Source organism: Trichomycterus rosablanca, chromosome 8 (genome assembly GCF_030014385.1).
Source record: "Trichomycterus rosablanca isolate fTriRos1 chromosome 8, fTriRos1.hap1, whole genome shotgun sequence".
Lineage (NCBI taxonomy): Eukaryota > Metazoa > Chordata > Actinopteri > Siluriformes > Trichomycteridae > Trichomycterus > Trichomycterus rosablanca.
The window spans coordinates 16,851,317-16,863,869 of NC_085995.1; the positions used below are offsets into that span (position 1 = coordinate 16,851,317).

The following is a 12,553-nucleotide window of genomic DNA, read 5'->3' on the forward strand; positions in this document are numbered from 1 at the left end:
TGAGCTCACCACCTACGAGTTCAGTGTCTGGATGTAGAAATCTTTTTGGCAAGTGGATGCATGCTTTGTTTTTTGATATTCTGCAGCCATTCATGTGCGACCATTTGTGAATTTTATTGATGCAGGTTTTAAGTCTCAGCTTCAGTCTTAGTTCCTGTATCCTATACATAGATTGTTTATGTATAGACTATTAAAGATAGTGGGTGGTGTGTCTTTTATTATATGTCTTTTATTGTATTATAGTATATGTCTTTTATATAGGATACATTCTAGTGGTACTTTTGCTGCCGGAATATGGTCTGTAGAGCATGTGTTGTTTATTTAGTCTGTTATTTATTAAAGTTGGGAGGCAGCCTCTAAGTCCCATTTAATATAGTCTGGTTAGGTTGTCCAAGGTGCTCCTAATTCTTTGGAAAATACTTTGTGTTTCTTTGAGTACATTGTAAGTTTCCATATACCAAACTAGGCAGTTATTACGCAGATTGGCAGGTCTTTATACACTGATCAGCCATAACATTAAAACCACCACCTTGTTACTACACTCACTGTCCATTTTATCAGCTCCACTTACCATATAGAGCACTTTGTAGTTCTACAATTACTGACTGTTGTCCATCTGTTTCTCTACATACTTTTTTAGCCTGCTTTCACCCTGTTCTTCAATGGTCAGGACCACCACAGAGCAGGTATTATATGGGTGGTGGATGATTCTCAGCACTGCAGTGACAATGACATGGTGGTGGTGTGTTGTGCTGGTATGAGTGGATCAGGATTTAAAATACTGTGTCCACTCACTGTCCACTCTATTAGACAGACACTCCTACCTAGTTGGTCCACCTTGTAGACGTAAAGTCAGAGACGATCGGTCATCTATAGCTGCTGAAACAAGGAGGTGGTTTTAATGTTATGGCTGATCAGTGTATTTTCCAAGTTCTGATGATCTTTACCCAGTTTGGGAATTGGTATTATTGTAGCTTTCTTCCACTCCACTTGGATGTTTCCCGTTTTCCATATGTGGCTGTATATTCCTATAAGTAGCTTTTGTGTTATTGGGGTGATGTTTTCAACATTTGGTAATGTATATTTTCAGGGCCGGCTGTGCGAATTCGAATTGTGTTTGTTTTGAAATTTATTGATGTAGTTCCACCACTGTGAAAGCTTGGTTGTATACCTATTTGTTATTAGATCCGATCTGTTCCTTTTAGGTTTTTATGATATTGAATCCATGGATGTTTTTACTTTAGATTTTTCAAATAGGGTTCCATACTTTATCTGTTGGTGTGTTTGTGGTAATGTTATTTGTGAACAATTTGCAGATTGATGAGTTTGTTTGTTAAATTTCCAAGGGTTTCTTTTCTTTTTTTGTTTCCAGCGATGTCTTTGTTAAGGTGACCTCCACTATATCTTTTCGGGTTTCTGTGAACCATTTGATAGGATCTCTATTTCATGCAGGAGTGACTTTTTCATCTCTATATCTTTGCTTCTGTTCTTCGCATATTGTGGTCCAATGTGTTTGGCTGTTGGTGGTTGTCGACTAGTTTTTTCTGTGTATAAATTTTTTATATTGACTATATTAGTGTTTACTGTTTGTGGTTTGTCTCTGTTGAGCCATGTGGTTGATTGAGGTCAATTTGGCAGTTTGTGTGTTTATATCTGCTATATCTGTGAAGGATTTTGTAAATTTGAAGCCTGGGAAGCCTTTTTCTGAGGCAGTCTGCAGGCCTCCAGAATTTTGGCATCTTGATTTTTTTGGTGCATGGCAATTTATGTTCCTCTTTCCCGCCTTTTTGTATTGCAAAAATTGTGACAGTTTAGTTAGTATCATGTCACATAGCACATATCTAGGCCAATTACCTAAAGGTCCATGAGGGTTCAAACTAGTTGTTACTTCCACTTTGCATTTTGGGTTTAGTACTAATATTGCATGGTTTTCTCTTTATTATCCTTACTCCCCACCCATGTCGAAGCCCAATTAAGGGTTGTGCAGAACCGTGGACTTCTAGTGGTTGCATACGAGACCTATAATGATAAAATACTCAAATTTACCAGATGTTCTCGACATTCAATTGACCCTAAGCTAGCACCTCATAGAATCTCATGGAAGCTTACGGCAAAAAACAGCACCTTAATCAATCACATCTTACAAGTAGCCTGATGGGACAGAGAGTATATTGTACCCTGGGTCCTCACAGGGGCAATTAGCTATATAAGTCTAACCTTATCAAAGACACAGTATAACAGAAGTTTCTTATCTGTGTAACTGTAAATATAGAGTTATAACAGTCGATGATATGAATGAATACCTAGCAGTGGGATGTAAATAGATTGTCTGTTTATTAGGATTTTAATGCCATGTTTTACACTTTGGTTACATTCATGACAGGAACGGTAGTTACTCATTACACAAGGTTCTTCAGTTCACAAGGTTATATCAAACACAGTCATAGACAATTTGGTATCTCCAGTTTATCTCACTTGCATGTCTTTGGACTGTGGGAGGAAACCAGAGCACCCAGAGGAAACCCTTACAGGACCTTCTTGTTGTGAGACGACAGTGCTACCCACTTAGCCTGACGTAAATAGAAATCTAATGAAAAATATCCATGGCTCTAATATGGTGTTATAATGTATGGTGTTTTACTTATTATCTTGTCAAAATTGTACCTCAATTATAGCTGTCATCTCAATTCGTTGCTCCTCCAACTTATTCTGCAGATCCACTTTGTCATTCAAAAGTTGAAGTCCATATTGAGCTGCTTTCTGAAGTGCTTCCTCTGCTTCTTCCAATTTTTGTTGCAAACACTGAATCCCACTTTCAAGTGACATCTTTTGCATGGAGTTCCTTAAACATAATTAACACATATTTTAAATGTAATTATCATAACAAATAAGCAGTTTTATCAAAAAGAAAATTACATATCTACATTGAGAAAATGTAATTAAAAACCTACGCCATTAAAGTGATCATAGAAACCAAACATTGAGAAACATTGAGTTGTTCTGGTTATATTAGCACATACTGTACATGCAACGGTGCTTACTAATTAATAAGATTTCAATTAAATTCAAGCCAAGTCTGAGCATGAACTAGGCATCAACATTCGGACCATTCCCATATCATCGGATTTCAGTAGCCTTAGTAACGCTTTTTCATTGTGGCAATGTCTTGGTGAAAGCACTCGTCATGTTTATCACTAACATAAGATACAGGCAAATGTGTTCAAGAAGCAAAATCTTTGATGACCAGTGTAATCAATCAACCATTTAGTGTGGCTGTATATTTGGGATTGCTGTCTTGTTGAACAGATTTAGTTCCTTAAATAAAAATCCCAGTCAATTGCAATGTGTTTTATATGTATTTTATATTTAACTGAAAGCATGACAAATATGAGATTTTTAATGTTTTACTTAATCAACTCTACTGATTTTCATAAATATACCATAATGTTAATTCTAAATTAAATGCAACAGGTGACAAAAATACATACAAAAGCAATGTAAGATGGAAATGAATTAGGTATGAAAACTAATGAAGGCATCAGACGTTTACAAGAAAGAATGTGCAAGATACACAATTTTGCTAAAGTCAAATAAAAAATCTAAAAAAAAAAAAAAAAAGTATCATTGCTTTACTCAGTTTGGGCGGCACGGTGGCTTAGTGGGTAGCACTGTCGCCTTACAGCAAGAAGGTCCTGGGTTCGATCCCAGGTGAAGCGGTCTGGGTCCTTTCTGTGCGGAGTTTGCATGTTCTCCCCGTGTCCGTGTGAGTTTCCTCCGGGTGCTCCGGTTTCCTCCCACAGTCCAAAAACATGATGTCACCAGGCTAATTGGAAACACTGAATTGTCCTATACACACCTAGCTACTAGATGCACAAACCAGTGCATTGAAGTGCCGGTCCCAAGCCCGGATAAAATAGAGAGGGTTGTGTCAGGAAGGGTATCCGGCGTAAAAATTGTGCCAAATCAATGCGAATAATGATCCGCCGAGAGCCGACCCCGCAACCGAAAGGGACAAAGGCCGAGGAAGAAGGAGAAGATTGCGTTACTCAGTTTAAATCGGAGATGCACTGACACAAACTCTCCAACTTGTCCTGATATGATGGTGGGTTAGTACCAATGGCTTGAGTTACTTACACATCTGTGAAGGCGTAATTAACGGTGAGAACTATATGCATTGTGGAGCAACATTCAAATCTAAACAATGTCTTTTTTATAAATAAAAAAAAAAAGAAATGACACATTACGCACATTAGAATTTGGCCTTTACTACTTTCATGGCAGGATGTGTCTGTTGGTAGTCAGATTTAAGACCATAGTGTGTTTTAAGACCCTGGACTGCTAAAAAGCTGAAGTGTTAAACAAGAACAAGGGAAGAGATCCAACAATTGGTGTCCTCAGTTTCCAGATAATTGAAAAAGGGTGTTAAAATGTAAGATGCGCAACAAATTGACACGTACTCTAACTTTTTTTTTTAATTAGATGCAGCCATCAAATTTACACACTTTATTGAAATTAACTTGTTACAGCAGTACATGAGAAGAATGGGAAAGGCCAGAAGAAAGACAACTAGGAAAAACCTTAAAAATGTAATACATAAGTACAGACTTAAGAGCTTCCAGTTACATGACAAATTGCATAACATGCAGTTTTTTTTAACTAAAAAGTTTCCATTTAAAAAAAAGTAATGTACTTATGTATTATATATTATATATGAATGCAATATACATGTAATACATTACATATTGTGTATACTTATATGTTATTGCATCTTGTATTGTACTTATATTGGTGGTGGGGTGATGAAATAAAAAAACTGTGTCATGAGTTATTGTTATAGAATCTGATGGATGGTCATTTGTTATCGGGCCTGGTTGTTACTGTAATCTCTGATAGCTTCTGGAATGAAGGAACTGAACTTCCTACATGGGGGGGAAGGGGAGTCTGGTGCTGAAGGAGCTGACAAACATTGTCCTTTCTCCCACCTCCTCCATGGATTCAAGAGAACAGTCCAGAAAAGAGTTCACTTTCCTGAACAGTTTGTTGTTAAAACCCATTTTCATATTAGACCAAGATAATAATACAGCAAAATAACCCTTATTATTAAACCAAAATAACCCAAGTGAGCTCAAACTGCTTATTTAAACGATCATTTAAAGCAGGGGTCTTCAACGCGCGAGTACTTGCCCGAGGGGCCGCGAGCGGCTGTCCGGGGGGGGCGTGGCACTACGAGATTATTATTATTATGAACCGGTGGCACACGAGACCGGCGGAGGACGCGGTAGGCGTGTGCGTGTGCGTGTGCTCGTGCTCTTATGGTTGACTCATTTGCCTATAGAAATTAATCACAGAACTTTGAAATATTCATTTTTGATGTCTTAAAAATCGAGCCTTAAACAATAAAAGTAACAAAAAGCATTCTGGAAAATACAGGAAAATATATTTAAATGTGAAAAAAAGATTAATCAACGTAAAATCGCCGTGTTTAATACGTTTTTGTTTCGATTCCGTACCGTACTTTTTACACGCAAGTGTGACTTTTTGGTCTTGATCTCAATGGCCAGGCTGACTTTGCTTAATTCCAATACCCAGTCAGCACAAGTTTGACTAGTCACTTTAAAATATCCACAAGCAAAGCTTTTAACATAAAACCCAATATACACCGCTTAACTAGCTGCCTTAACAAAAACGTTTTAAAAATAAAACCAACTATCCTCCGCTTATCTAGCTGCCTAAAACAAAGAGCGACAATAAACCTAAACAAAACAGGAACATGACTCGATTAAATTTTCAACAAGGTTGCTGTCTTTACTGTTTTGCTAGTTTCACCAATATTATACAAATTGGCGCGACTTTCAGTAGTATAGAACAGATATAGTGTTAAGGGTGCTTAGTTATTTCACTGAAGACATTAGCTAACTGTATGGAAAAACACAAGAGTTTATGTATTATTATATTACGATTATACAATAATAAAAAAAACAGCTACCTCGCTCAGTCGGGAATCAGTCGATTAAGGCCAAACGAATTTGAATTCTTTTTTCTTCTTTCTTTAGTTAACGTTGCACATCAACCAAAATGCATTATATTCCGCCACCTATTGTTCAGGAGAAATGTTTAATTTTGTTATTTATATTTTGTTGTTATAAATAATTTTGTAAATTATTTTACAAATCAGTAGTATTATTGTTACTCCAATAATTATTATGTTATTGGACTTTTTGTATTTTATAAAACGCAATGATTAATGATGATGTATTCTGAAAAATGCAGTACTTTTTAAGTCCTTCACAAATGTAAAAAAAAAATTGTGTACTGCTGGAGAAAATAAGTGTCCAAGTCATAAAAACAAAAACTAAATGATGACTTGGAAAAAGAGCAACAAATTATAACCCCAAATCAGAAAAAGTTGGGCATGGCATGGAAAAAGCAAATAATAATATACATTTACTTTGAATTTTATTTGATTGCAGACAGGATGAACCTGAGATATTTCATGTTTTATCTGCTCAACTTTATTTCATTTATTAATAAACCTTCATTCCTGCATTTCAGGTCTGCAACACATTCCAAAAAAAGTTGGGACAGTAAAGCATTTACCACTTTGTAATGTTGCCATTCCTTTTCACCACACTTAAAAGACTTTATGGCACCGAGAAGACCAAGTGATTTAGTGTTTCAGCTTTTATTTTGTCTTGTCTTAAGATGTCTCGTCTTAAGATGTGCAACAGTATGCAATTGTTGTCACAATTTTCCTTTCAAAATTCACTATTGGGGACAGGTTAGGACTGCAAGTAGGCCAGTCCAGTACACATACTCTCTTCCTCCGCAGCCATGACTTTGTACTGTGTGCAGCATGTGGTTTTGCATTGTCTTGTTGAAAAATGCATGGATGTCCCTGAAAAGGATGACATCTTGAAGGCAGCATATTATGTTGCTTTAAGATCTCAATGTACTTTTCTGCATTAATGCTGCCATCACAGAAGTGTAAATGGCCTTTGCCAAGGACACTGACATGACCCCATACCATGACAGACCCTGACTTTTGGACTTGCTGATAACAGTCTGGATGGTCCTTTTCGTCTTTGGTCTTGAGCACACAGCGTCAATTTATTTCCAAAAAAGACCTGGAATGCTGATTCATCTGACCACAATACACATTTCCACTGTCATGGTCCAACCTAGATGCCTCTGAGCCCAGAGAAGTCGACGCCGCTTCTGGACGCTGCTTTTTTGCACAGTAAAGTTTTAAGTGGCATTTGTGCATGTAACTCTGTATTGTAGTGCTGGACGTGATTATATCAGCTATTGTTGAGTGGCGGTTCTTGATGCAGTGCCGTCTGAGGGACGCAAGCTTTAGTTTGCGCCCTTGGCTTTTATGCACTGCAATTCCTCCTGATTCCTTGAATGGTTTAATGATATTATGCACTGTAGGGGGAGAAAAATCCCTTCTAATCTTTCTTTAAGGTTCACTGTTTGTAAACATTTCAATCATTTTCTCACACATTTTTTCACAAACTGGAGATTCTCTGATCATCTTTGCTCCTCAAAGACTCTGACTCCTCAAAGCCTTTCTGAATGCTGCTTTTGTACCAAACTATGATTATAATCACTTGTTGACATCACCTGTTTAAAATCGCATAATTATTTAGTTTTTTCACCTCATTACTAGCCCTAAATTGCCCCTGTCCCAACTTATTTTGGAGAGTGTTGCAGGCCTGAAATGCAGAAACAAAGGTTTATTAATAAAAAAAAAATTAAGTTGATCAGATAAAACATGAAATATCTTGGGTTCATCCTGTCTGCAATCAAATAAAAGTCAAAGTAAATGTAAGGAACACTGCATTTTTATTTTATTTGCATTTTCCATACTGTCCCAACTTTTTCTGATTTGGGGTTGTAGAAACAATGGTATCTATAAAGACACACCTGAGTTCCAGATGTCAGCTCTGGTGGGCACCCACAACTGTTGTTTTCATTTGATTTAATTAAATTAATCATTAAGCATAAATGTATACAAATATTATGTATAAATATTAAACATTTTTTAAAGAAATGTTGTCCCATGCAGAGTGACCAGTTCCTGCAAAAAAGTTCTAAAGTTCCTTTCTGATAGGTTTTTCATTAGCCTATATTTTTCACTTATTTTTACAAGGTCACATTAAAGATTGAAAAGGTGTGATTCTTAGGTTTACACAAAGAAAGACAATGCACTTTGAAATATGTAAACATTGTACACCGACCAGGCATAACATTATGACCACTGACAGGTGAGGTGAATAACACTGATTATCTCTTCATCAAGGCACCTGTTAGTGAGTGGGATATATTAGGCAGTAAGTGAACATTTTATTCTCAAAGTTGATGTAGTTTTATTCTAGTAAACATTTTAATGTCAAACATGCCAGTGAGACAACAGCACTCCCGCGTTCCTTATCTTATTTTAATTAGAAATGCCCTTCTGCCTCAGAACAGAAGTCCTTCCAAAGTGGACAGTGATAGAGATGAGCAGAGTGAACAGTGGTTGATTGCACATTCCATGCACTGCCTATCCGACAACAGACTCTCACTTGTTCTCTTACGTGACTTTAAATAAAAGAAATAAACATGCTGACGACATGCGCACAGTTAACATCTAAATAAACTAGGCTACCATTTAATTTTAGCAACTGTTAGTATACACAATCATCATAAATACCCAAGGCTACTCTGTCCAGTGACCTCTTAAGATTTAAAGTAACTAAATTAACAGGTTTCTTTAACATATACAGTATTATGGCTAATGCAATTTTAGTAACTACATGTAACACATAACTGTATGTGACAAAAAAGACAAGTACCAACACAATTACTTTAAACTTCAGACAGATGTTTGATCTTGCTTAGCATGTCAGAGATCAGGCAAAAGCAATATTCTGCCACAAATCTAACTGAAAGCGTAGTACAGCATACAGAACCAGCTAGAATACAGCATTGTGAATATATTAGTATTTGACCAATAACAACACATTTAAGAGAGGGCAAACTCAATTGGAATTATGCCCTTCCCATTTGGAGTTTTTTTTAATCCTGCAAATGGATACATATTTTGAAGAATAGCCAGTGACATGCATTTACATGCACACTTACAGGGGTTGGACAAAATAACTGAAACACCTGGTTTTAGACCACAATAATTTATTAGTATGGTGTAGGGCCTCCTTTTGCGGCCAATACAGCGTCAATTCGTCTTGGAAATGACATATACAAGTCCTGCACAGTGGTCAGAGGGATTTTAAGCCATTCTTCTTGCAGGATAGTGGCCAGGTCACTACGTGATGCTGGTGGAGGAAAACGTTTCCTGACTCGCTTCTCCAAAACACCCCAAAGTGGCTCAATAATATTTAGATCTGGTGACTGTGCAGGCCATGGGAGATGTTCAACTTCACTTTCATGTTCATCAAACCAATCTTTCACTAGTCTTGCTGTGTGTATTGGTGCATTGTCATCCTGATACACGGTACTGCCATTGGATGCACATGGTCCTCCAGAATGGTTCGGTAGTCCTTGGCAGTGACGCGCCCATCTAGCACAAGTATTGGGCCAAGGGAATGCCATGATATGGCAGCCCAAACCATCACTGATCCACCCCCATGCTTCACTCTGGGCATGCAACAGTCTGGGTGGTACGCTTCTTTGGGGCTTCTCCACACCGTAACTCTCCCGGATGTGGGGAAAACAGTAAAGGTGGACTCATCAGAGAACAATACATGTTTCACATTGTCCACAGCCCAAGATTTGCGCTCCTTGCACCATTGAAACCGACGTTTGGCATTGGCACGAGTGACCAAAGGTTTGGCTATAGCAGCCCGGCCGTGTATATTGACCCTGTGGAGCTCCCGACGGACAGTTCTGGTGGAAACAGGAGAGTTGAGGTGCACATTTAATTCTGCCGTGATTTGGGCAGCCGTGGTTTTATGTTTTTTGGATACAATCCGGGTTAGCACCCGAACATCCCTTTCAGACAGCTTCCTCTTGCGTCCACAGTTAATCCTGTTGGATGTGGTTTGTCCTTCTTGGTGGTATGCTGACATTACCCTGGATACCGTGGCTCTTGATACATCACAAAGACTTGCTGTCTTGGTCACAGATGCGCCAGCAAGACGTGCACCAACAATTTGTCCTCTTTTGAACTCTGGTATGTCACCCATAATGTTGTGTGCATTGCAATATTTTGAGCAAAACTGTGCTCTTACCCTGCTAATTGAACCTTCACACTCTGCTCTTACTGGTGCAATGTGCAATTAATGAAGATTGGCCACCAGACTGGTCCAATTTAGCCATGAAACCTCCCACACTAAAATGACAGGTGTTTCAGTTATTTTGTCCAACCCCTGTACATACACACTTATAAATAGTGAGGTGTTTATAAGCATGCTTCTCTGTTTAGTAATAAGTGTGATTGCAGTACACTGTTAGCCCGGACTTTATATCTAATCAAACATTTTTAGTACAACATACATAAAATATTTAAGTTTTTTTTGCCCTACTATAAAATGCAGAGTACATTGTACTCATTTGAGTTTACATTTAAATGTGCTAAAAGATTTAAGTTTACTAAACAAAAAAAAAAAGACTTTTCTATCAGATTAACTTAAAGAAGTTAAGTTAAGGTAATTCAACAGAAAAACGCCAACCATTTACGTGTAAGTCCGCCTTTTTTCAGCTTGCTGTTGGTGAATCAGGCAAAAATGATTTTCTTGTGTTCGGGTAGCCATTTGTTTTAACTTTTATATCCTATTGTTGCAAATTACTTTTTACTTTTCATTTAAGGCTTTTTGCAAAAGTAAACTTGTCTTTTGTGAAGTGGAACCTTTGTTAAACTAAATGGACGAACATTTTATTTCTCATTATGCTATTTTTGAGTAGCATGTACACCAGTCTGATGGGACTTTTTCATCTTCCGTCTAATTTTGGTAAGTGTTGTACTTTACTTAACAATTTTGTTTCAAATAAATGATCTTAATGTTGACACTAAATAAATAATCAAACAGCGCTGCTTTATTTCCCCATGTTTAGGCTACATGCTAGCATGCTAGCCTTCATACGAAGCAAAGAGTGTGCTGGCTTGCTTAATTTTATTCCTTAAATGAATGGTATTAATGTTGATATTAATACTTCTGTTTCTTGTTTTTTGTATTTTTTGTTTTAGAGAGCTGCAGCCAAACGTTAAGAAATCAGCTTGCTGTGTGAAACTGAGTACAGGTTCATGGTTACTGTGAAGAGCTGATTGTGTTTCATCAGAACTTTATATACAGCTTGTACAGTTTTTAAGATGTTTTATTGACATGTTGTATTTTAAGTAAATACTTCTGAAGTGAAATAAAGAAAAAGAATGTTATTATTCTGTCTGTTTTTCTATAAACATTTCTAATTGATATGTAAAACGTAATTAACATGAAAACTAAGAAGAAATCAATATTTTTGTCCATTGAGCTCAAGATAATAAGTAGAATTATTGGGGAAACCAGTTGGTATAACAAAAAAAATAAAGTTTAATCAACTTGCCTTTTAGATGTAATAACTTAATGATTTAAGTTATGCTAACTCAAGTTTTCATTATAAATTACTTAACTTTTTTAAGGCAAGCGGTTTCCCCAAATTTTTTAAGTAGGTTGAACTCATCCGGGCTTACAGTGTAGGACATGAGACTTGATCAACAGGTAGTAGTCAATTTCCCTACTCAGGGGTTCGAGCTCAGCTTGATAGGTCTAATACTCTGTATAATATACAGACAAAATAATTTTTTTCCCTTGATTCATTGTCTCATGCCCTACAAAAAGTCTCTGTCCATTTAGATTTTGAGCAAATTTGCATAATCCGCGAAATCATAAAAATTTTTGAGCAGGGACAAGTCTCTGAATTTTCACCCCACATACAAAAAAGTGGTATGAAAGCCTGCTTAAGAATTGGCATCAGCAGCTATTGTCCAGACTACAGAAACCTGACTGAGCAAATCATTAGAATAAGGTTCTGAATATCAATATAGGCAACTAAAGCGCATTTAAAAAAGCTCAAAGCTTTTTTGAAATATGATGAGGCCAACCTTAAAAAATAGATGATCTGTCGACTGAAATAATAGATATCAAGCCACAAATATGTGGGCACCCCTGGCATAGGAGGTTCTCAGGCTATGGCAATAATATGGTGAAACTGCATTGCTAGGTGGTGCAGGAACATGCAGGATAATTTTATGCAATAATGTTAAGTAATAATGTTTTTGATCCCCACAGAGGAGCAGTCAGCCTCCCCCGCCCAGGATACAACAGGAACTGGTTTGCGTTTAGTTACTAAAAATAATTTGGGTATGTGGAAGTCCACTTCAGCTTGTTTGCATTATCTTTCTTGTTATATTGTATGTTTTTGTTTTGGTCTTGCTATTACCTTGTATTTTTCTTCAAAGTTAAAAAGCAGAGATTGGATATACAGATTAAAAAAAGAGGAAACTAAAGATATTAGAGGCAGAGCATTGACAATCAAAAAATCTGAAAGTATTAGACCTATTAAAAGAAACCAG

General features: G+C 37.0%; 1 protein-coding gene and 1 long non-coding RNA gene across 2 annotated transcripts in view; one reads left to right on the forward strand and one right to left on the reverse strand.

The window, feature by feature from the left end:
* Positions 1 to 6,017, reverse strand: part of spdl1 (spindle apparatus coiled-coil protein 1) — a 49,383-nt gene extending 43,366 nt beyond the window's left edge. The window contains exons 1-2 of the mRNA XM_062999888.1: positions 5,987 to 6,017; positions 2,665 to 2,842 (exon numbers count right to left, since the gene is read on the reverse strand). Coding sequence (XP_062855958.1) covers positions 2,665 to 2,835 — 171 coding nt within the window. The 5' untranslated portion in view covers positions 2,836 to 2,842; positions 5,987 to 6,017. The remainder of the gene's footprint in view (positions 1 to 2,664; positions 2,843 to 5,986) is intronic.
* A 4,667-nt stretch (positions 6,018 to 10,684) lies between these two features.
* Positions 10,685 to 11,377, forward strand: LOC134318935 (uncharacterized). Its single transcript, XR_010013446.1, has 2 exons — positions 10,685 to 10,952; positions 11,189 to 11,377. It is a non-coding gene; the product is annotated as an uncharacterized LOC134318935 (long non-coding RNA).
* Positions 11,378 to 12,553: the final 1,176 nt, after the last annotated feature.